Source organism: Populus euphratica, unplaced genomic scaffold (genome assembly GCF_000495115.2).
Source record: "Populus euphratica unplaced genomic scaffold, PopEup_1.0 scaffold87.1, whole genome shotgun sequence".
Taxonomy (NCBI): domain Eukaryota; kingdom Viridiplantae; phylum Streptophyta; class Magnoliopsida; order Malpighiales; family Salicaceae; genus Populus; species Populus euphratica.
Genome location: NW_011499900.1, coordinates 855,184 through 879,266, shown reverse-complemented (window position 1 = coordinate 879,266; position 24,083 = coordinate 855,184). Strand labels below are relative to the sequence as shown.

The window sequence follows — 24,083 nt, the reverse complement described above, 5'->3', positions numbered from 1 at the left end:
GTAAGTATTTGATATTTTTAAAAGTATTTTTTAATTAAAAATATATTAAAATGATATTTTTTTAGATTAAAAATATATTAAAATGATATTTTTTTAGGTTTTATTTATTTATTTATTTTTAACATCAATATATATATATATTAATATCATAGAAAAACAATTAAAAAATATTATTTATTTATTTATTTTTAATATCAATATATATATTAATATCATAGAAAAAAATTAAAAAATATAAGTCCCATCAATCAATCGTTATATATTCCTAGTTTAAGATTTATTTTTAACAACCGCACTCTAATTAGTACTCCTCAAAGAATGGCCTAAAAATAGTTTTTTAAATTTATTTTTTCTTATACCATGCCTTTTAATTAATTCCCATCAATCAATCGTTATATATTCCTAGTTTAAAATTTTAAACAGTAAAAAATACAAGATTCTGGCTTATGAATGTTATTCAAGCATTTGTTAAAGGGTTAGTTATTAGTAGTTTTTTTTTTTTAATGAAATGGTAGTTAAAGGTTAATGCGGTAATTAGAAAGCAATTTGTTTTTTGAATATTGGTTAGAAAGCAATTTCAAACTATAATCTTGATATAATTTTATCTTGAATCCGGAATATATATATATATATATTAGATATAATTTTATCTTGAATCCGGAATATAAATATATATATATATATTCGATAATAGTAGAAAAAATTATAGTGCTTAGAGAATAACTAATAATATTATTTAGTTATTTTTAGTGTTTATTTTAAAAAGGAGATATATATTTTTAGTCTTGATTAGATAAAAATAATTAAATAAAATTATTATTTTTAATTTTGTATTTTAGAATCAACATTTATAAAAAAAATTATTTTTTAATATACTTATATTAATATAAAATACTTAGTTTTGATTAAACGTAGCAACCAATCTAAATAGACTTCTGCATGAAATTTTTTATACAAAGACCACACTTTGTCACAGTAGTGTGTCTGACATCTTGTTATTCTATTTTTTGTTTTGTAATAAAACATGATTAAGAGTTTATATGTTTTTATATTTTAAAAATATTTTTGAAAAAAATTAAAAATTTTTATTTTTTTATTTACTTTAAATTAATATGTTTTTAATTATTTTGATGTGTTAATGTTAAAATAAATTTTAAAAATAAAAAAATTATTAATATATATTCTAACATGAAAATTTATTTAAAAAACAACTAAAATTACACTCTAAAACAAGCTATACAGCTATTCTTCTATATATGTTATATATAGAGAGATATTAAAATATTATTAGACAGTACGTCGTTAGATGCACTGCATGAGTGGCTACATTAATATGCATGCACCCAACACTCATGGGAACTTCATGTACGTGTGTATTCAGAGATACTAAGCCACTAGTATTTTTACTATTCAAAATAGTTGAAATTGATTTTAAGTGGTTTCATTTAATAATTGTTGTTTCACCTAACTATCTGTTTCTTTCTTCTTGCTCGAGAAAACAGACTTGACCGGGGGATTGTTTTTGTACTTAGGTTAATTCCAATTTTTCAAGTTGTTTTTTTGTTTTTTGGGCATTGATAAATTTATAAAAATGTTTAAAGTGTTTTGTAAGAGTTTTGAGTTAAAAATAGATTAAAATAATTTTTTAAACAAACAAAAAAAAATACCCTATTTGTATGACAACCTCTTATAATTATAATCTTAGAAAATAGACAATATGTGTTAATTGCTGTATTTAAAAAAAAACAAATAATTTTTTTAAGATATTATAAAAATAAATAAAGACAAACTAATAAATTCAGGTTTATTTTTTTTATATTTTATATTTAGACTAAAACAATTGAGAAAAAATATTATTGAACTTAGATAAATTTATGAGTTGAATTGCAAGTTTAATGAGTTAACTCGTAGTATTCAAACAATTATTATTGTTATTTGTTTAATACTTTTTTTACCCCTTAGTTTAAGAAAAAAACATAATTTATCAACAATTTATTTTTTTATTTATCTCAAATATAAAAGAATGTAAATTTTACTTACCAATAATCTACTTTGAAAATAAATATAATAATTAAAGAAAGATGAGAATTTTATAATATTCAACAAGCAAGTGCTATATAGTATTAACTTGCAAACAAATAAATCACGTAAAATCTACATTCTAATGCGTTACTCACTCTTTTCATATATTTGATCAAATTATTATATATGCTGGGATCCAAATTTGACAACTCATTTACTTAAAAAATTAGTAACAATTTACAAGTTAGTTCTTATAGTTTATCAACATTAATAATATTTAATGTAATATCAATTGTACCATCAAAGAATTTTTAATCTTTTTAATTGATACAATTAATAGAATTATTAATTATATATGTAATCCTTACGTGCCCCCCACCAAAAACTGAATCTAGAAGAGGATTTTTTTTATTTTTTTTTAGTGTAGACTGAGAAAAAGATATGTGAATTAATAATAATTAAGGCTACAATTTAGGAGGTATAGGACCCATGGATGCAGTGGATCCTACCAGTAATTAAATGTAATTATAATTAGGCGACACGATAATTTATTTCCATTCAGCGTTGGAAGAGATCAGGATAAATTAACGAAGCAGGCTCTTGAAAACAAGAACAAAACAGGAAACAAATCACAATCAAGCAAATATATAAAGACAGTAAAAGAGAAAAAATAATTGCAAATAATCTAGCTTAACTAATTTTTCTTTTATATTAATGCAAATTTAGTGACTTTCCACCGTAAATTCTTTTGTTCATCAACAATTAAACAATTTATTAATTAACGATTTATTTATTTTTTGTATTTAATTATTAACATAAATAATTCTGAAACGATTGGTTTATTCTATATTCAGAGGTAGCAAAAGGATCACAATAAATTAACGAAGCACGCTCCTGGAAATAAGAAGGAAAAAAAAAAACAGAGAGAAATCACAATCTAACATAAATAATTCTGAAACGATTGGTTTGTTCTATATTCAGAGGTAGCAAAAAGATCACAATAAATTAACGAAGCACGCTCTTGGAAATAAGAAGGGGAAAAAAAACAGAGAGAAATCACAATTAAGGAAATAAAATAGAAAAAAGAGGAGAATTAAATGCAAAGAATCTCTCTCTTAATTAAATCTCTTAAAAAAAATCATAAAAACAAATCTTCAATGATGTTCCATCTTAAATTCTTATGTGGTTCTTTCATTAACTTTCAATCTGTTGAGCTAATGTCAATTCAACACCGGACATGAACTAACAGGTAGGTCTTTCACTAGGTCTCAATCTGTAACCGCAGAATTCTCCCAAATTGAAAGATAGTGATCAGAACATACGATAAGAATATTAAGTGTTTTTTACATAGCTTGTATGCTCCTCAATTCTCAAAATCCTTGCCTTTTTAAGGTAACAAACAATTACTTATGAAGTCTAAAACATGCAAGTAGTACAAGAAGAGGGTTGATAAATTGAATAATCAATTAGTTCTATCGATCTATTTTATTATTACTAAATCTATTTTATTATTACCAATGAAGGTGATTGATGATATATACTTGCTATTTAATAGATAAATGTAACTTGTGACTAATTAATACTTGCAAATTAAAGGTTTTTTCTAATGAAGGAGAAGATTTTTTTATATTTAAATAACTATTTTTTCAAAGAAAGAAATATAATAATATTTAGAGAGAATATAGAATGAAAATTGTGCATTTTTTTTTTGAATATCTCATGGTATATTTATAACCCACAAGTCGTGTTATTTTACGAGGAGAAGGGACTGAAGTGCATTTTTTACTTTTATAATATTCTAAGTTGTATTGTGAGCTATATTCTATATATTTTATCCAACTAAAAGATAGAGATAAAATCTGTTATGAAAGACTTTAATATACATAATGGTATTGACGGAATATAGACCTGTTTAATTACACTTATTTATTAAGAAATAAAACAGCTAAGATTTTATGTAAAAATTTATAGAATTAATAATGTTTAAACGTAATTATCTCTTGGATTTGATCACAGTGTTTGAGCTTAGCAATGGCTGAGTCTAGCTAGCACCAGACCCAACAGATATATATTTGGTCAGACCCAGCACGCCTCATTGGAGTGTGTTTGATGCTAGTATGTACCAGCCAAATACGCATACATGAGGATTTAAGAAAATCATACCCATATTTTTTTTTATCTAATTTTGTTGGTAAAAAATATATAGATAAAATCTTGTTTGATCACCTCTATATTGATTAGAAATTAAGCAAAGTAACAAAGAAGCCTTACAAACTCTACAACTAAGTATAACAATATGGAATAAAAAATAAAAATAGAAAAAATTAATTAAAAAATATTTATCTTAAAAAAATCCCTGCATTAGTCTCCTGTAAAAAAAAAAAATTTCTCTTATAATTTTTTTTATTAATTGTTATGATCCTATTTGAATAAATGAGAGATTTTTCTTGTATTTATTAAATAAATAATGAGGATGGAGGATATATACCAGAGAGGTGAAGTGGGTCTTGATAAGTTAACAACAATAACCCATCCAATCATGCTTGACCGTACAGTTTCTGGATGTTCCCGAGAAGTTGATCGGGGTTTGACACTTGTTTCAAGTTACTATCATTAACAGTAACTTGAGTTCGTTTCTAGTGTGCAGGCTTGAGTTGTCTATCCTGGTTGAGTCTGTTTGAAAACTAGTATGATATTAAATTTTAAATATGTTTTTAAAAAAATTTAAATTTTTTTATATTAATTTTTTATATTAATATAATTTAAATTTTTTTATATTAATATATTTTTAATGTTTTGAAATAATTTTAATATATTAATATCAAAAATAATTTTTAAAAAATAAAAAAAATATTATTTTAATATGTTTTGGAATGAAAAACAATTTGAAAAGTAATCATATTTACATTCTCAAACACATACATACTGTGTGATCATACTTTTTTTATAAATATAATATTTATTTTTGTATTTCAAAATGTTTTAAAAAATATAATTTTTAAATTTTTTCTTTACTTTAAATTTTTTTTATGATTTTAAATCGATGAGTTGATATCAAAAATAAATTTAAAAAATAAAAAAAAATATTATTTTAATATATTTTAAAATAAAAAATATTTTAAAAAACAACTTTTACAACAATATCAAACAAATTTTAAAAATTCTCATGGACAATAAATCATCTATGAAATTAATGTTTTAATGTTATATTATTCCCACTGTTCGAACCTAAGACACGCCTGCTTCAATGTATTGAGTTACAACACGAAAGTTTTATAAAATATTTAAAGAAATATATTAACCTCTTTATACAATAAGAAAATATATAAAGCTGATTTATTGTCAAGTAATTTACCATTAATTTTAATATTAAATGATAAATTTCTTTTAAAAAAATAGATAGAATTAAAATCAAAAGGCCAATAGAAATGGACCCAAACATGCAGGATTGAGTGGCCCAGAAACTCATAGATGCAAGTCACTTCAACCGACTTGGCTACATCAAGAATTTATTATAAAATATTTTGAAATATATATATACACATATATATATATAGTTAAATTTAGTTGTATTTATATTTTATAATATACAACAAAGAGTTATTTACCACATCCAAGTTCGAGAACCATGAATCTCTTGTTCAAGCTCGTATACATATCAAGAAAATTAGAGCCTCTTATTTTGAGCTTCAAGATTAGTACGTACCTATATTGCTTATTTTAGTTTTTTGTATGATAAAGATAGAGCCTCTGTAGCAGTATTTCAAGCTGCAGGCACCCCTCTTATTGGTCGAGACGGGTTCTGATGAACTCACTTGGCGGCAATGCAATCCATGCAAAAGATTGTATCAAGATCGGGAGTTTTCCCATGTAAGATCCCAGCAATTCATCTCCCCATCGTTTTATTAGATGCGACGATCCCTTCTGCAAAGAAGGGAAATTTATTTGTCGCAGCAGTGATTATTCCTGTGCCTGCGAGATATTAACTTAGGCGTGTGGACATTACACCAGAGGTGAAGTCGCTAGCTTCTGATAAGTCATCGACGTTGACCAGCGCAGTCATGCTTGACCGGATGCTCCCAAGAATTTGATAACGTGGATCAAAAAGGAGGTAGGCTCACAGGAGTCTTGGGTCCTAATCGAGGTGAACACTCACTTTTTAGCCAGGTGAATGCTCAAAACTTTACTCTGATCTGTGTCTACTTCCACAGTATAATCGTGATTCGGTAACTATGCCGATGGAGGATCATCCAGCTCGACTATCTCACTATATATGGCGGAATTAATGGGAATATCTCAATTGGTGGTGAAAAAGTGTGTGACAAACTCAAGCGGCTGCTAGTGGAGGTGCGATTATTGATTTAAGATCCTCCCTCTCTCTCTCATGGCTACCGCCTAGGGGATTTCAACCATTCAATAACATGCATGTTAAGAAGGCACTACAATTACAAAATAAATAAATAAATAAATTAAAAGTCATTAATCTTTCACCCTACACCACAACACAAATTATTATGAATTGAAGTAATATAAATATAATTTTGTTATCGTTGAAAAACTGACTAAACATGTAATTAGGATATATGGTAAATATTTTTTTATGAGAAGCAAAATGATATGTGAATTTCTCTTTGCTACAATATAAATATTATTTTCCTCTTAATCAGAAGCAGAAAAAAATCAATCCTTAAGTGAGGGGCTGTTTTATCTTTTTAGATAAAAAGAAACAATACGAGTACAGTCATACCCTTGGAAAGGGAAAAAATATACATATTTATTCATCCTTTTTTTTATTCAAATATTTAAATGGTAGAATTATCATTGGAATTTGAAAAATAAAAGGTTAATTATGGGGATGTTTTGGTCTTTTTAGACTTTATTTTTATTCTTGGATTTTGACAAGTATATCCTACTAATTTTAGATTTAAGAATATCATTAAAAAAAATTAATGTAGCGTGGGCACATATAATACATGATGGCTACCACATCATTCAAGTGATACATGAAAGTTCATACAACAACTAAAATCTTGTTTTTGTCTCAGCGTTAAGAGTGGTGCATTATTATATTTTTAGCAGTGTGATATATACTCACAAAACGGATTTTGTTGGGCTACAATATATGTTTTTTTTTCCTCTCTCATTTCCTAAAAAATCATACTTAAAATTTTTAAAAAATAATTATGTCCTGCGTTTGTAATCATATCAATTTTAGTTTTTTCTTTTTTTAATTACTATTTATCTAGCTTTGAAGTTTAGATTTGATCATTATTTTTTATTGTTATATTCTTATCATTTTTTTTTATTTATTAGTATTTAATTTAATTTAATTTTCTATTTAATATCGGTTCTAATTCTTGATTTTTATTTTATTTTATGATTAATAAATGATGAGCCCGAGCAAGCTCTATTTCTTACTGTATTGGGCGGAGCCTAGAGTTTAAAAATCTTTGCCCAGACCTCACCAAAATCTCTTAAGCTTGGGCGTGGCTGATGGGCTTTTAGCCCGCGAACAAGTCCAATCACAGATTTGAAAGAAGGGAATCATCTTTAAATGGAGAAATACAAAAATGAACGTTGGCCAGTCACGTGACCTACATGCGTAGCGTCAAAAATACTCTAAACGAGATCCAGATAGAAAAATTTCAGAGCGCTCTGAAATAAATACAAATAAATAGATTATGAAAGATAATAATATTTTCATCCATATATATATATATAATGTTAATTTCTTTTTTCATGAATTAAAATTGATAAATATATATAAAATAATTTCTTGACAAAATCTCCGCAACCAGTGATTAAATACAACTACGGAAACCAAGATAATGTGCTGAGAAACTTGCCATCTGATTAACACTGTACATAGAATTTGAAAATCTTGATGGGTTGGAGCATCCAAGTCCTTTTCCTGTCAAGGAAATAATTTTAAGCTATAAATGGCTAAAAATTAATGTTAAAGATAATCCAAGTCCTTTTTATGCTTATCCAAAGCTTAACAAGTTTCATAGAACAAATTTGGGATCCATGTTTCCGTTGAATTATCTCTTAATTACCTCCTCTCCAATCCTAATGCACGGCTTCTGTCTAATTATTGCTGTAAATATTTAATCTTTTATTAATTAATATAAGTAAGTGAGCGTGTATTAGAATATTGCTTAATTAATTACATGCCCAATAATACCCATGCAAAGATAAAGGCCTTTTTTACTTATATATATATATATATTTTTTTTTTTATTTTTTCAAAACATTTTTTACTTACAAAAACAAAACAGGGTTAATGATGCTTGACTTGTGCCTTTTCTGCGCTCATTAGTTAAAATCCTTGCAAGAGTAGAAAATTAAAAAAATAAAATAAAATTTTAAAGACTTGACCAATATCGTATTTAATATTTTATGGTAGTTCTTATTTTTTTTTAAAAAAAATGGCTAAAGTCACGTGACCAAAGCGTGCAGCTTCAGGCAGGAAATTAAACCCAAAAATCCAATCGCGCATTCACGTCGTTCTTTCTTTTAATTTGGTAGCTCTTTATAAATTGCTGCACCTGCCACAACCAGCCCACTGTGATCCTCTCTAGGGTTTCTTTCCTCCTAACAGCGCTGTCGGTTTTGCATCTCTCCGCCACAATGAAGCTAACCGTCAAGACACTGAAAGGCAGCCATTTCGAAATTAAGGTTCAACCCACCGACACTGTAAGTAATTAAACCTCAATTATAATTCTTAGCACTGCATTTTTCCTTTTGTTTTCTTAAGCAATAATATTTAAAAAAAATGTGAAGGTAATGGGTGTAAAGAAGAATATCGAAGACGTGCAAGGAAAAGACAATTACCCCTGTGGACAACAATTGTTGATTCATAATGGGAAAGTCTTGAAAGATGAAACTACTTTAGTTGATAATAAGGTTACCGAAGATGGTTTTCTTGTTGTCATGCTTAGCAAGGTAATATTTTTTTTTTGGTTCTACTTTTGTTTTCTTTTTGTCCAGTCTTTAATTTGTTAATCCTATGCTGTGGTTTTAATGTTTAATTGATTATTTTGGTAGTTTTTTTGTTAATGTTTAATCCCTGCTGTATTTATGCTTATGTTGATGATTTTGATGACGTCAATGTGAATTTCTTCGGGGCTTGTATTTGGTGTTTCGGGATTTTTTTTGCATGAATTTTTGGATGTTTTTGTTCGTGGCTTTTAGTGTGCGATCATGTATTGCATTACTGGTGTATTTTGATTGTTTTGGTGAACAATATATTCGGGTAAAGACTCTTATGTGGAGCTGAGAGATTTTGTAGTTTCTTTGTGAGTAAATCCGGTGTAAAATTAATAACTACCGATAACTGATCTCTTGATAGTATCCGAATTATTTGTCGTAGCTTATGGTCTTTAAATGTTTTAATAATTAGACCAGTTGAATATTGAGCATTTCATCCAACAGCGTTACAAATTTGGAAATGATATCCGTGACTGTTGACCTGTAATTGATGGGTAGGTAATGGTGGTTTGAAATCAAATTTGTCTAATTATTACAACACTTAACCACGTTTAACTGCTAATCACTTAAAGAGTTCCCTAAGGGGCCCTGTTAGCCTTTTCCAATTAATATTTTGTAGAAACTGCATGAAGCGTTTGCAAGCGCATTGGCTTATGTTTATCCACATTTGTTGTCAACATCATTTTTGTGTGTTTTGTTCATGAACCGCATGAGCAGTTGTGGACTTTATGCTTTAATTCTCCTGTTTTTTGCTTGACCTTTAACATTTACTTCCATCAATCTGCTATCGTTACAGAGTAAAACAGCCGCAGCTGGGACTTCATCCACCCAGGTTTTCATCCATGTTTTTAACCTTTCTCCTGGCAGAGTCTTGTTTTTGTATATTTTTTATTCTTTTTAATTAATCCCTTTCTTATGTTTATGCACACCAGCCTGTTTCTACACCACCTACCACCACACCAACTTCAAATTCGACTCCTGATGCTCCCGCACCTGATGCTCAAGCACCGTAAGCTTATATATACCACAAATACCTTTTGTTTTTAACTATTCTGAAATAACTGAGTTTATCTTTCTTATATAATAAATCTGTCATTGCAGGGCCTCAAAGAGTGCATCTGCTTCTGACACAGCAACAGCCAAGTACATGCTTTATCTCTAGTTGCATTATATATATTTTGGTTATTTTAAGACAATATGGCCATAATATTTGTTAGTAAATACACGAGATCGATCTAGTATATGAAACCTAGTCCTTGGTTAATTTCTTGGTCTATTTTGTCTTGTGGACCACCAGTACTACTGGTTTATATGTTTTGTATTGAGGAAGAATCATATACTTTGCCATGGAAATTTAGCAACAACCTCAAGTGGTTTGCATTACTTATAGTGCAATTCTCCTTTATCTTCTCTCCAACTCAAGCCATAATATTTGTTAGTAAATGCATTATACCGATCTATTAGGTGTAACTTAGTTTCTGGTGACTGTTTTGCTGTGGGGGAAACTGGTGCTACTGGTTTATATGTTTTGTATTGAGGAAGAATTCTGTACTTGCCATGGAAATTTAGCAACAACATCAAGTGATCTGCTTTGCTTATAAGTTTTCCCTTTTATTCTCACCATCTCAAGCCACAGTTGGAACATATATGAGATCTTTAAAATTACATAGCAAGAAACTTGAAGACAGGATCTGATTCATTAAGAGGATGAGATTTTGTTCTGCTCTTATATTCTTGTTATTTTAAGATATGTCCTCAAACTTCTAACCAGAGTTGGAAACTCCCTTTTGAAATTACGCAACAAAGTTACTCTTTGCTATTAGGGATGGCATGACACATTTTCCATACAACCATGCATGTTTCAGAGAGGATTATCAGCAATCCAATTGATTCAAAGGGCTTATTATGGATAGTTCCATCACTTGTCAGTGTGAGCTGTCCTGAATATAAGAAGCTAAAGTTCATTTAAAGCATAAATCCTAGGCCCATGTAAATTTTCTGTAAAAAAACGAGATGAGACATTGTAGAGGGCATGATTTTTTTTTTTTTGGCAACTTGCAGCTGGTCAAAGTTCTGCCATCTTTTAGTTCTTGGATAAGGTGGTCAAGGAGAGACCATATCTGTCAATACCAAAATTGATTAGAGTGGTCAGATGCGTGTTACCCTCCTTACACATGGATTTTAAGTCTGTGTGTCGGATATTTTAAGGAAATCTTATTCTAACAATTTCATAGTATACATTTTCTTTTTTATTCTCTTAATGTAGCCATTAGCATTTTCTGAAGAAAATGTTGATTTTTTGGTTCTTGATATTACCTAAGACCTACTAGTGCGTGCATGCTGTAAATGCCTGATCCAGCTCAGTTCAATGTAATTCTTGCTTTGTGTACAATTGAGGGCTAACAATCTGATCCTGTTGAGGGTGATTTTTTAAAATTTACCCTTTTTAAGAAACATGTTATCTATAATCCGCAGCTTTTGTTCTTGCCTGTTCTAATGGTGATAATACTGTTTAATTGCTGCAGTGCACAGAGTGATACCTATGGTCAAGCTGCTTCCAATTTAGTTGCTGGCAGAAGTTTGGAGCAGACTATTCAGCAAATAATGGATGTAGGTGGTGGAAACTGGGACAAAGAAACAGTTACTCGGGCACTTCGAGCTGCCTATAATAACCCAGAGCGGGCGGTGGACTACTTGTACTCTGTAAGTCTAAATCCTGTGTGTAGCCTGTAGCAATCGTTGCTTAGATTAGCATTGACACCAGTATTCTGTCTCAGGGCATTCCAGAAACAGCCGAAGTTGCTGTCCCAGTGGCTCGGTTTCCTGCAGATCAGGGCATTGAAACAGGTGCAGCTCCGGCTGCACCTGCACTTGCACCAGGAGGACCTAATTCTTCTCCATTGAATATGTTTCCTGAGGTAAAGCTTCAGATTTTAGAGGGTTTTCATCATGTATTAGCTGTATAGTGTTTGTTACTGTTATTGATTTAAAACCCCTCCGGCAGACACTTTCTGGTGGTGGAGGCGACGCCGGCCTCGTACTTGGATCTCTTGATTTCCTTAGAAACAATCAACAAGTATGGTTCCTTAAACCTTGTTGTTATTCTTGTATTGGATTTTAAATGCAATGCATTTAAATGCTAAACCCATTGGTCTTCACATCTCACACCAATCTTCATGTGCATGGGCCATTTTTCTCTTATTAAAAAAAGTTACTTCTCTTGCTCCTTCATGGTAGTGGATCTAAAAATAGTGTAATAAATTGTGAGAAAATCATGAATAAAGGCAGGAAATATGTAGGTATGGATTTATAACCAAGTATACAGCTGTTTTGCGTGATATGCTTAGATGGGTTTTGGGGTGGATGCTAAATTTCATTTAATGCCAATTGCCAAATTACCCCTTGATATTGCTTTATTCAGGATCTCTAATGTTTATCAAGTTTCAATGTTTCATTTACTGCCTATTGCCAAATAACCAGAGACACGGACTTGATTTAGGATTTCCAGTGATTATCAAGTTTGTACATTGACGTCTTGTTTGTTCCATCTTTGTTGCATTTTAGTTTCAAGCATTGCGTTCAATGGTTCAAGCAAATCCACAAATCTTGCAGGTACCTTTTCATTTCTCTTGTTATTATTTTTTTATGATGACATTTGTTGTCTCAAAGTTAAATCAGCTACTTCTGTTACAGCCCATGCTCCAGGAGCTTGGAAAGCAAAACCCCCAGCTTTTAAGAATGATTCAAGAGCATAATGCAGAGTTTCTTCAGTTAATAAATGAACCGCTTGATGGTTCTGAAGGGTGAGTAACTTTATTGGTGTATATGGTGGAATCTGAAAATACTTCTAAGCAAGTATCTTGGTTCATAAAAGATAAGGGATCTAGCTGATGGTGGTTAATTAGGTCTTCATCATCATTAGTGTTTGATTGTTATTGATATATTTCATATTTGCTACATTAATCTTTTCCCATAATTTCTATGATAGAATATTGATGCCACAATATGGCATGATCCGTTTTTCTCAGGGATATATTCGATCAACCTGACCAAGATATGCCCCATGCTATCAATGTGACCCCAGCTGAACAAGAGGCTATTGAACGGGTATGCCTACTTTGTTTTCTCCGTTTCTGACTTGTTTTATTTGTTTGGTTTCTGTTCTGACACTTTTCCTGTTTTTCTGTGTTTACTAACAATTATTCTTCCCCTGTTATAGCTTGTGGCAATGGGATTCGATAGAGCCCTCGTCATTGAGGCATTTTTGGCTTGTGATCGCAACGAGGAGCTGGCAGCCAACTATCTACTGGAAAATGGTGCAGATTTTGAAGATTGATTTGTAGTTTTGATTTTATATAAGGGTCCTTGTCCTTGTGATAAACTTTAGTTTGGTAGTGTTTGGTTTACTTTATAGTTTCTAACTATGAATCCTTAAAATTAATTTTGATAATGGGTTTTGGAATGGCGTGTTGATAAAAGCTGCTTTCAATTTTTTTAACTATGAATCCTGAAAATTAATTTTGATAATGGGTTTTGGAATGGCGTTTGATAAAAGCTGCTTTTAATTTTTTTTCTGGAGTATGGTTTTGAGAGTGTGGTTATGGTTATTTTTAAAAGTATTTTTTATTTAAAAAAGTATATTAATAATATTTTTTTATTTTTAAAAATTATTTTTAAAATTAGCATATTAAAATAATTTAAAAAACATTATAATATATTAATTTAAAATTAAAAAATAAAATTTAAATTTTTTCAAAAATATTTTTAAAAAACACTCCCAAACAGTCGCTTCATCTCTTGAACACTCTAATATCTAGCTGAAATATGATAGCGAATGAATTACATCTCCCAATCAATGGTTTAGATAGGTCATGCACTTATAAGGAATCAATGCACTTTGATTAGGTGCACGTTGCTATCAATATTCCGCTGCCGCTGCCGCTATCACCTCTAAACTCCCTTCTCCACCACAATACAGGCAATTATCCACTATATATTCCGGTGTGCTCGAGAGTGATTAGAATTTGGTAGGGAGAAACTTGTTGGGATCAAAAGTGCTTTCTATCGAGACTGCGTTCCTTAAAAATTCAGATGTCAATTTATTGTGTTTGGTTCATTCGTGAAAATTCATGAGGAATCCAACTAAGTTTATTTTTTAAATAATTAAAATACTTGATTTGTCAATATGATATATATTTTTAATAATTATGCACATAATCAAATTAAAAAAATAATTAAATCGAAAGGCAAATTTCCTATAAAAATAAATACATTTTTCTATTCACTGCTATGATGTTTTTGCCCTTCCCAAGAAAATCATAAGCCTTAATTTAGGGTATATCTTGGTTTTTTTTCATGGTCCGTTAGACATTTAATAATTATACAAGATATAAATATCTTTTCCATAATTTTTTAAATAATTAAGTAACTTAATTACCTCTAATTTCATAAAAAAATAAAGTTGTTGAACAAGGGTAAGTAGTTTTTTCATTCTTTAAAAATATAGTTAAAAGTCAACTTTACCCTTGCAATGAAGGAAAAACGAACCATGAACCCAATGGCCTTTTAGCCCTTTTCAAATAGGTTTTACGGTGAATCTCATGAACATGAAGAGTTAATTTCTTAATCAATAAAGTTGTTTGATTAGATTATACCAGGTCAATTTTTTTTTATTAGAACTTGACTCGACCTACACCTTGAATCACATGTGTTATAAGTTAAACTGTCGAGTCAGGTCAAGTTTTAAAAAACTAATTTGTTAAGTTATCTTGATCTTATTATCCGATTCACAAGTTTTGATAGTCAACCTACTTTGACTCGTTTCTTATTAATTAGGTTATATGTTTATCATGCAACCTCTTGTTTACTTGAGCCGAGTTTTTTTTTTATCCAATTATGTACTTCAAGGTATTTGTTTTCCTAGGTTATCGTGGTCATTTTTCATTAAAAAAAATATTCATTTACTATCATTGTCAATTTTTTTAATGTCTCCTTAAAATAAAACAAATTTATTCAACCTGGTTTGAGTTATAATTCGATCCTCATTTTTTTCAAGTATTTTGTCCTTATTTTAAATATTTTTTTTCAATTTAACCATCTAGTTATAGAATTTTTTTCCCCTCTAATTTATTTTTTATTTTTATTTTCCCTCTTATTTTTTTAATTGTTATATTTTTATTTTAGATCCTTTTATGTTATTAATTATTTTCCTGATTTCATCAATTAATATTTGATTTATTGAAGAATAAACTTCTCAGTTTTTCTATGTATAATGATTTGCTCCAATGACTACTGTTATGTGTTTTAAAAGTTATCTATTATATAGTTTTTAAGCCTAACACGGGAGTTGACTTGGGATAAATTTGAGGTTACGAGTTAAATGGGTTGACTCAAATTAATTCGAGTTAGTTACTAGTCAACTTATTTTTTTATTTTATAAAAATACAAAAATGATATTATTTTGAAGAAAAAAAAAAGAATAAAATCGACGTGTTTTAACTAGGTTTTTCTATGGCTAATTAGGTCATGAGTTAACCTGGGTTTTAATCGAATCATATCGGATAAGTTTTCCTCCTATTTTTATTGAAACCTAGCGTGACCTAGGCTTTAAATCACTTGGGTTATGGGTCAAACTGCTAAGTTAGGTTAGGTTTTAAAATAATAATCTGTTGGGTTAGGAGTGAGAAAAAAACCAAGAAACCAATTAAATAGAGAAAAACGAGAAAAAACAACAAAAAATAAAAACCAAACCATAAAAAAAATAAAAAAAATTTCAATTCTATTCGATTCGGTTTTAGTTTTAGAAACCTGAAACCAGCAAAACCCCAACCAAACCGAATCGGTTCGTTGAGGGTACTATAAATACACACAAAAAGAAAAACATGTGCTTATTCTTAACCCTAGCGTCCACCGGACTCTGACCATCCTTGTCCTTGCTGTTGAGCCGCCGCTCCTTCACAACTCACATTTCACACTGTCACCTTCATACGCAGACATGTAACTGTAACTAAAGGTATGGCCAGTGGGAGGTTCTCTGCTGCTTATAAGAAAGACAATGATAAGAAGGAGCCAAGATCAGAGTCCTACCTGCAAGATTTCTTCGACTTGATATGATAGGCCTTCTCACTTTACAATTCAAGCCTTTTCTTTAAGCACTGAATACTTATTATAAAGAGAAGGAGATGAGTGCCCATGGCTCAAGCAAATGCAAGTTTCTGCATATTAACGCGGATCAATATCTTTATTTTACACCTTTTCTATCATATATATATATATATATATATATTACATTTATTATTATTATTATTGTTTTTATTTATGATTTTTTTTATTTTGCCATTCTATACAAGTTTTATTGATTCTTCATTTCATTCTTTAATCTACATTTAAAGGATATTTGTTTATATATATATATATAATTTGGTCATGATTCTTTTGATTTTTCTCTATCTTTTTGTTAAGATTATTATACTTTTCAATTTAACCCTTAAATCTCAATTTATTTATGTCCTTTAATTTATTTTTTATTTTGATTTTATCCATTATTATTTTAATTGTTATTCTTTATTTTTAATGTTTTTACATTTTTTTTATAATTTTATCCTTTAGCGTTTCATTTCTTAGAGATTGGACACGGTTTTTTCATACATTGTACTTTTAATTTGATGTTCTGGGTCACAAGTTTGAAAACCAATAACGGTTGATGTTATTTTTATAACTTTTTTTTTTAAATTTTGTTGTTTGAAATTGTTTTTTTTTTAAAAGAAAATTGATTGTGGTTTTCTTCAATTCATTTTCTATTAGGTTATTTTTTTTTTTTTATAACATAGAATGCGAGCTAACATGAGCTTACTTTTCTTTTAATCCTCAAATTATATATTTATCATGTTATTTTAAGTTGACTCACATTGAGTTTTTTAACCCTTTTTTTTTATCATATTTCTTTCTTTCATACTTAATTGATTGAAAATTAAGCAATATCACTTTCCCCTCTTGGATAAAGGTTTTTTTTTTTTCCTTTGTTATTGTAGTTGTTTTTTTTTTTTTTGTCTATTTTATTGCCTCTTTATATATATATTACATTCATTATTTTTATTTTTGTTTTTATTTATGTTTTTTTTTACTTTGCCATTCTATACAAGTTTTATTGATTTTTCATTTCATTCTTTAATCTAAATTTAAAGGATATTTGTTTTTTTTCTTATAAATTGGTCATGATTCTTTTGATTTTTCTTTATCTTTTTGTTAAGGTTATTATACTTTTCAATTTAACCCTCAAATCTCAATTTATTTGTGTCCTTTAATTTATTTTTTATTTTTATTTTAACCATCATTATTTTAATTGCTATTCTTTATTTTGAATGTTTTTGTATTTTTTTCTAATTTTATCTTTTAGTGTTTCATTTCTTAGAGATTGGACTTCACGGTTTTTTCATACATTATACTTTCAATTTGATGTTCTGGGTCACAAGTTTGAAAACTAATAACGATTGATGTTTTTTTTATAACTTATTTTTTTTTTAATTTTATTGTTTGACATTGTTTTTTTTTTAAAAAAATTGATTGCAGTTTTCTTCAATTCATTTTCTATTAGGTTATTTTTTTTTTATAACCTAGACTCGAGTTAACATAAGCTGACTTTCCTTTTAATCATCAAATTATATGTTTATTATGTTATTTTAAGTTGACTTACATTGAGTTTTTTGACTCTTTTTTTATCATAATTTTTTCTTTCAAACTTAATTGATTGAAAATTGAGCCATATCACTTTCTCTTGGATAAAGAGTTTTTTTTTTTTTTTGTTGTCCTTTGTCATTGTAGTTGCTTTTTTTTTTTTTGTCTGTTTATTTTTTTTGTCTCTTTTTTATTTATCTGAGAACTATAAGTCCAGTTATTGAATTTATTCATCTTACATCAGCTAAATATTTTATGAAAAAATAGTGAGAACATGTGGTGTTATTATTAATAAAATAAGAGCATCTCAGTTCATTTATAATAAAAACATTAAGGGCATTAGCGTTCACAAATAAAGTTTCACATCCCCTTTATGAAAAAGGAAGGGAATTTCTTAGCTTTAAAGGGTTGTGATGTCCCCAGACATCTCAAATTCCGTAGCATTTAAGTAGTTTGATTACTTGTACTTTTTTGTTGAATGGGGCATTTTTTCTTAACGGAAATTATATATATATATATTCGGTAAGATAAATTAATAATTATTTATGCTAGTAAATAATAATAATAAATATATTGATTTCCATCAAATATTAAGTTGATAAGCTGAGATAAAAATATTATTATTTTTTAAAAAAACTGAATATTTTTTATTTGAAATTAGATTTTTAAAGTTTTAATTAATTTAAATAAATAAAATAAAATTTAATTTCATCAAATTAACTAATCAAACATTAATCCAAGACCAAAATTTATTTTTAATATGACAAGTGTGAGCCTCTCATGTAAAGCCAACCAAAACAAAACATTAGATTCAATTCAAAATCAACTAAGTGAAATAATTAAATAAAAAATAAAAATATTTAAATAACAAAAATTCTTTAAAAATAAACATTTTAGATATTAGTGCAAACTATGTATTTTTCTTTCTCCTATGTTACATTACCAATTTTTTTTTAATAATATTTTTCTTATCTTTATTTTACCTTGCATGTTCATGATTATAATGATTATAGATACCACTAAACATCAATTTTACAAAACCAATTTATAATAGTTAACTGAGAAGAAGGATCACCTAATAAAGGACACTGTGCTCCAACCTTTTCTTTTAATGTTTTTTATAAGATAGTTTGGTAGGGAAAATCTAAAATATCTCCATTCCTTTTGAAAGAGGTTAGGAAATAAATTTTTGTAATCATTTGTAATTGTAATTTTTATTTAATTCAATATTAAAAAAATAAAATTAATAAAAAAATTATAAAAAAACAACATATAAAAAGACATTATAACAATCTATAGTGTTTTATAAAAAAAGTTATAATATTTTTTTCACATGATTAAGTTTTATTATAAAATTAAATTCTAACCTGCTCGATATTAAAAAAATAAAACCAATAAAAATAATTTTAAAAAATATTTTTTAAAAAACACAAAATAATACAAAAAAAAACTTGTAAGAAAAAATTATATCAATCCATAGTATTTTATAAGGTAAGTTACAAAGTTTTCCTCACATGATTTAGCCATACTTGTAATTGTAATTTTTAACTAGCTTAATATTTAAAAAATAAAATTGATAGATAATTTTAGGAAAAAAACAAAAAAAATATAAAAAAAACATTATAGCAATCCATAATAATTTGAGAGAAAAACTACAATGCTTTATTCACATATTACAACTATAATTCTTAACTAAATTAATATTAAAAAATAAAATAAAATAAATTTAAAAAAATAATAAAAAACCATACAAAAAAACACTGTAGCAATCAATAATATTTTTTTTTTAAATTACAAAACTAAATTTTCAATCAGTTTAATATTAAAAAAATAATATCAATAAATATAGTTTTAAGAAATAAAAAAAATCAAATAGAAAAATTATATAAAAAAACATCGTAACAATTCATAGAATTTAAAAAAAGTTATAAAGTAGAATTTCTAACCAACTTAATATTAAAAAAATACAACTAACATATAATTTTTTTTTTTTTAAAAAAAGAAACATACTTTCCCTTTGAGTAAAACAAAAAAGTGAAAAAAATAGAAGAAAAAATACATAAAAGAAATAGAAAAAAAAATAATTCACCATGGATTACAACCACAAACCACAATACAACAAATGTGAAAAAACAACAATTTCCTCACACCCTTTAATTTTGTATATAATATATATAAAGCTAAAATATATAAGGAAATCACTATTCATCCCTAATCATTTCACTGTAAATGACATTATTAATCCACAATGGATTATTTTTTTTTCACCTTTTCTTTTTTTTATGCACTTTTTATTTTTTTTCCTTTTTATTTTTTTTTCACACTCATATTGTATTACTTTTCCTCTTTTTTTTTTTTGTCCCTACAGTGCTTTCCACCGAGGAGAGTAGGAGACTCAGAACTCCCTGTCTGGGAACAGAATAGGAGCAACCAGAGACCAGATGTAGAGACCTGCAGTTGCCCACCCAGTCAAAATACGAACCCAAACAGAGGGCCACCCCACATCTACCAGCTTTCCACTCTCCCCAACCGAGGCTGACCATCCAGTCAAAAGCATTGCAGAGTACATACTTGCAAGAGAGAAGATGATGTGGAAGAAGGAATAAGAATACGTGACTGGCTTAGCCTTCTCCTTTTCTTCTTTCTCGCTTGGCTTGTTGTCCAGTGGAAGCAAAGGTTTGTCGGCACCTAACCCAGAAGCCAAATGTCAGATTCCAAGCAAAAATTGTCATGAAAGCACATCTAACAAAGTCTCATGAAAGCACATTTAACATACGGTCCTAACCAAGAGAAACCAAAAAAAAAAAAACATGTGCAGAAAAGTAGGCATTCTCAATTACCTCATATCAGTAACGGACATAATAGATTAAGTTTTGGAAACTTTCAGGTGTAGAAATATTTTTATTCAAAAGATTTCTGAACAGATTCTTGACATATCATATGGACGCTACATATCAGAAGTCTGAAATGTTTGATCAAGATTTACCAGCACGGGGTGAACTTGGTGGGGAGAGCAGGGTGTTAGAGGATCCAGCACGGACAGCGGAATAGACTACAGATAGAACAGTTGTAAGCAGACCAATGGTAAGAGTACTGGTAGAAACAGCTTTTGAATGCCTGTGAAGACCATTGCACTCATATTCCCTTGGTTCACTGGAAAGTCCGCTATAGCATAGGTACATGCAATACAAGGATATAACTGAAGCAGGCAAAACACTTCCATTTACCTGTGTTCCAAGAAAGTGACAGCCTATGAGATGACAAACCAAGAGTTCTATTTCCAGGAAAAAAGCAAGTGAAGCTATGCACTCTAGGCATCAATCAAAACTAACATAACAAACAATAATTTGAAATTATCAAACATGCAAATAGAACAACTATAGGAAATCCTCATGGGAGAACTCAAAACAGGATTTTCTTTGACAAAGAACACATAACATGAGCATGACACAGCAGTTTCTTTATACCTGCAGACCATGAGGAATTCAGTTGCATCTGGGAAATCAATATAAGTTCCAACATTTAAATTATCATTCCTGGAAAACATAAAGTCTCTCGATACAGAGACAATATTAGATACATCTTGCATTTACATATGCAAAGAGTTCAGTACTCCAAAGTTTAATAACACATTGAAGAGAGCCTTTTAATGAAATAAAAATGGACTGGCCACTAAAACATCCTATAACCATAATAGGTTAACTTACAACTACTAAAAGCTTAAAATCTCATGACATTGGTCATAGGACCAGTGGTATAATTGATCAAGCTAAATCCTGCTCTCATTTTTGTATCATTCCTGGACCAATTGCATTATTATTATTGGAGAATACATGTTCAACTGCAATTCTTGATGATTTGGATGAGATATGATTAGCCATTTTTTGATAATTGCATAACCAAAAGTATTATTCTCCTTATGAACCAATTTTGAAGGGTTACCCTGTTCAAACTAAATTAGAATACAACATATATAAACAAAACAATTGTGGCATCAATCACATCCCTCTTACAATGTATCAGTTTCACCAACATCTGTGACAAGGTAAAATGAATAGTCATAATGGTTGGATTTATTGGAAGTTGGAACACAAAAAGAATTAAACTTACTGCAGGGTGTAGTGCAATGATAGCAAAAGCAAACGCGAAGATCAGGGTCATAACAATAAAGAAAGTGTTTAATCCACAGTCCTGTCCAGATGCAGTGAACCAATGAAAGAGAAGTCCTGAGAAGGCAAATGTTCCCACATAACAGACAAACGACACAGCAAATAAAGCGGCGTACCTATATATATAAAATTGCAAAATAGAATTGGTTAATCTGGTTGTGGAATGGAAACAAGAAGACAACTAAGAGAAAAGAAAGAAAAAGCAAAACTAACCAGAACTGTTCATCATATCCAACCCATTTGTCATTCCATCCATGAACGAAATCCAACAAAAACACAACTTGAACAAGAAGAAACAATCCAGAGCCAAATTTGGAAATTGACTCTGCAAATAAAAAATTTAACTTGTCAGTTTGTCAGACAAAAAAATGTTGGACAGGAAAAGAAAGACACAGGAACATCAAAAGCAGACAATCAATCTGCCATAGCATGTCATCAGTTAGCATAAAGTAAAGAATTTCAGATTAGGCATTGCCTTAGCAAACATCATATCAATAATGCAAATTAATATCTATCAATGACCCTAAACAGAATCTGGTAGGTAATATGAACCACCTAACAGACACAATATAGGATATTCAAGTCTTAAAATAAGCTCATTTCTGTCACTCCTACTCAAATTGGCTAATACTTTTTTCCTCAAAGTAGTAGGTCGTTGACCTGCAGATATATCACCCTTTATGTGAGCACGTAAACAGAAACCTTTTTGCCATTGACATTCAGTATACTTAAGTCTTAACAAGTCATCGCCAAATTGCATAGCAAACCGAAAAACAAACACTCTTGACAAATGACAAGCCAACACACTTTGAAACAACAAAGCTACTAAGCAAAACCACAATTAAATACATAAACAGCATCCCAGCAAGTCACAACCAATTACCGTAGAAGCTGACAATCTCATTCGGAAGAAAAAACATGAAGATCACCAAAAGACACCAACAAACAACTTTCGCCATCCATCCGCCATGGTGCAAACTATCACGTGGGTCCTTTTGATTCTTCACACCAACCATCATAATAGCCAATATAGTGAAAAAAAGAAAATTCCCCAAACTAACACGCAAAACCGCGTCTGTCTCAAACCATTCCCTATCCGGCGTCTTATGAAAATGATTAATCCCTACCATTCAAAACCAACAAAAATGATTAACACCATCATCATCACAATTAAATTGGTAAAAAACAACGGGAATTAAAGGGCTTACAAGGGATTTGCTCCATGAGAGGAGCCGCAACTTCTCGGAGAATCCAGGAAACGATTAAAGACAAAGCAAAGAGACCGCAGTAGGCGATCCTGGCGGATCGTCTGCTAATCCCAGATACTACAGTCGTACATGCATTACACGCGCAGGCAGCGCAGCATGACGCCAGGCAAGAAGCTGCCCACATCTTGTTTTCAACAGTCTAAGCAAAGTATTTCAAAAAAATCAAAACTTTATTGAAAAAAATTAAAACCCTAATTTGAGAAGGAGAAACTAGATTGTGGGTACCTGAGAGAATTGGAGGAAGAGGTGTTCTTGATGCTTTGATTACGAATTTTTGTTTTCTCGCTCAAGAAAGACTGGTGCTTTTGGCCTATACGGCGTGGTTCTCTGCTTTTCCGAGAAAGTTCGTTATGCTTGCCGTTGGATTATGTGGCTGTGCGGGTGGAGTCGCAGTTTATGTACGGTAGGGATTATAGTTTCTTATAACCTTTTTAGTCCCTGTACCTTAAAGATCCTTACACATTAAGCCCTGTACTATCAACTGTGCAATCGAACCCTTATGATGTATAATAAAATCTGGGTAGTTTTAGTCCATTCATCTAGTTTCGTTTGAATTTTTCTCTTGGATGTTTCATCCTAATGGAATTGGAAAGAAGGACTGAGGATTTTTAGATCACCAAATCATAAGAACACTAATTGCTACCATTTAAATATCTTAATTCTATAAATAAACTATCAACTTCAATTGTTTTATCTTTACAATTTTCTTTGCATCCATGAATTATTAACTGGGGATATATTTTTTTTCTTACAAAAAATACAACATTTTATGATTGTAATAAATATTTAAACCACCATAAATACTAAAAATATAATAAACCAACATGTCTAGGCTTTCACATGAATTTGAAGCCCTTGACCTTCATCTTCTTCATATTCCACTTATTTCTAACTATTTATCTAAAAGTTTCTAATAATTGATTTAAACAATAAATAGAAAATCTATTCAATCTAAGTTTTT

At 29.3% G+C, this 24,083-nt stretch overlaps 2 protein-coding genes across 4 annotated transcripts; one reads left to right on the top strand and one right to left on the bottom strand.

Annotated features, from left to right (window-relative positions):
* Window positions 1-114: 114 nt before the first annotated feature.
* On the bottom strand, window positions 115-23,509 carry LOC105132682 (probable serine incorporator). 3 transcript variants are annotated; one of them, XM_011036305.1, is made up of 8 exons: window positions 23,348-23,509; window positions 23,063-23,261; window positions 22,738-22,977; window positions 22,068-22,179; window positions 21,796-21,970; window positions 20,672-20,912; window positions 20,061-20,373; window positions 115-139 (listed from the first exon to the last, which is right to left on the bottom strand). In XM_011036305.1, the coding sequence occupies exons 2-7, from the start codon at window positions 23,244-23,246 to the stop codon at window positions 20,081-20,083; spliced, it is 1,245 nt and encodes a 414-aa protein (XP_011034607.1). In that variant the 5' UTR covers window positions 23,247-23,261; window positions 23,348-23,509; the 3' UTR covers window positions 115-139; window positions 20,061-20,080. The 3 variants fall into 3 exon arrangements, with proteins under 3 accessions (XP_011034607.1, XP_011034608.1, XP_011034606.1); XM_011036306.1 differs by lacking the exon at window positions 115-139 and adding an exon at window positions 664-680; XM_011036304.1 differs by lacking the exon at window positions 115-139 and having other exon boundaries at window positions 20,029-20,373.
* LOC105132681 (ubiquitin receptor RAD23b-like) lies at window positions 8,532-13,503 on the top strand. The gene is made up of 12 exons (XM_011036302.1): window positions 8,532-8,718; window positions 8,806-8,967; window positions 9,809-9,844; window positions 9,945-10,021; window positions 10,114-10,155; window positions 11,538-11,715; window positions 11,790-11,930; window positions 12,017-12,088; window positions 12,577-12,624; window positions 12,706-12,815; window positions 13,041-13,119; window positions 13,232-13,503. Exons 1-12 carry the CDS (start codon window positions 8,653-8,655, stop codon window positions 13,346-13,348), a joined length of 1,128 nt encoding a protein of 375 aa, XP_011034604.1. The 5' UTR covers window positions 8,532-8,652; the 3' UTR covers window positions 13,349-13,503.
* Window positions 23,510-24,083: the final 574 nt, after the last annotated feature.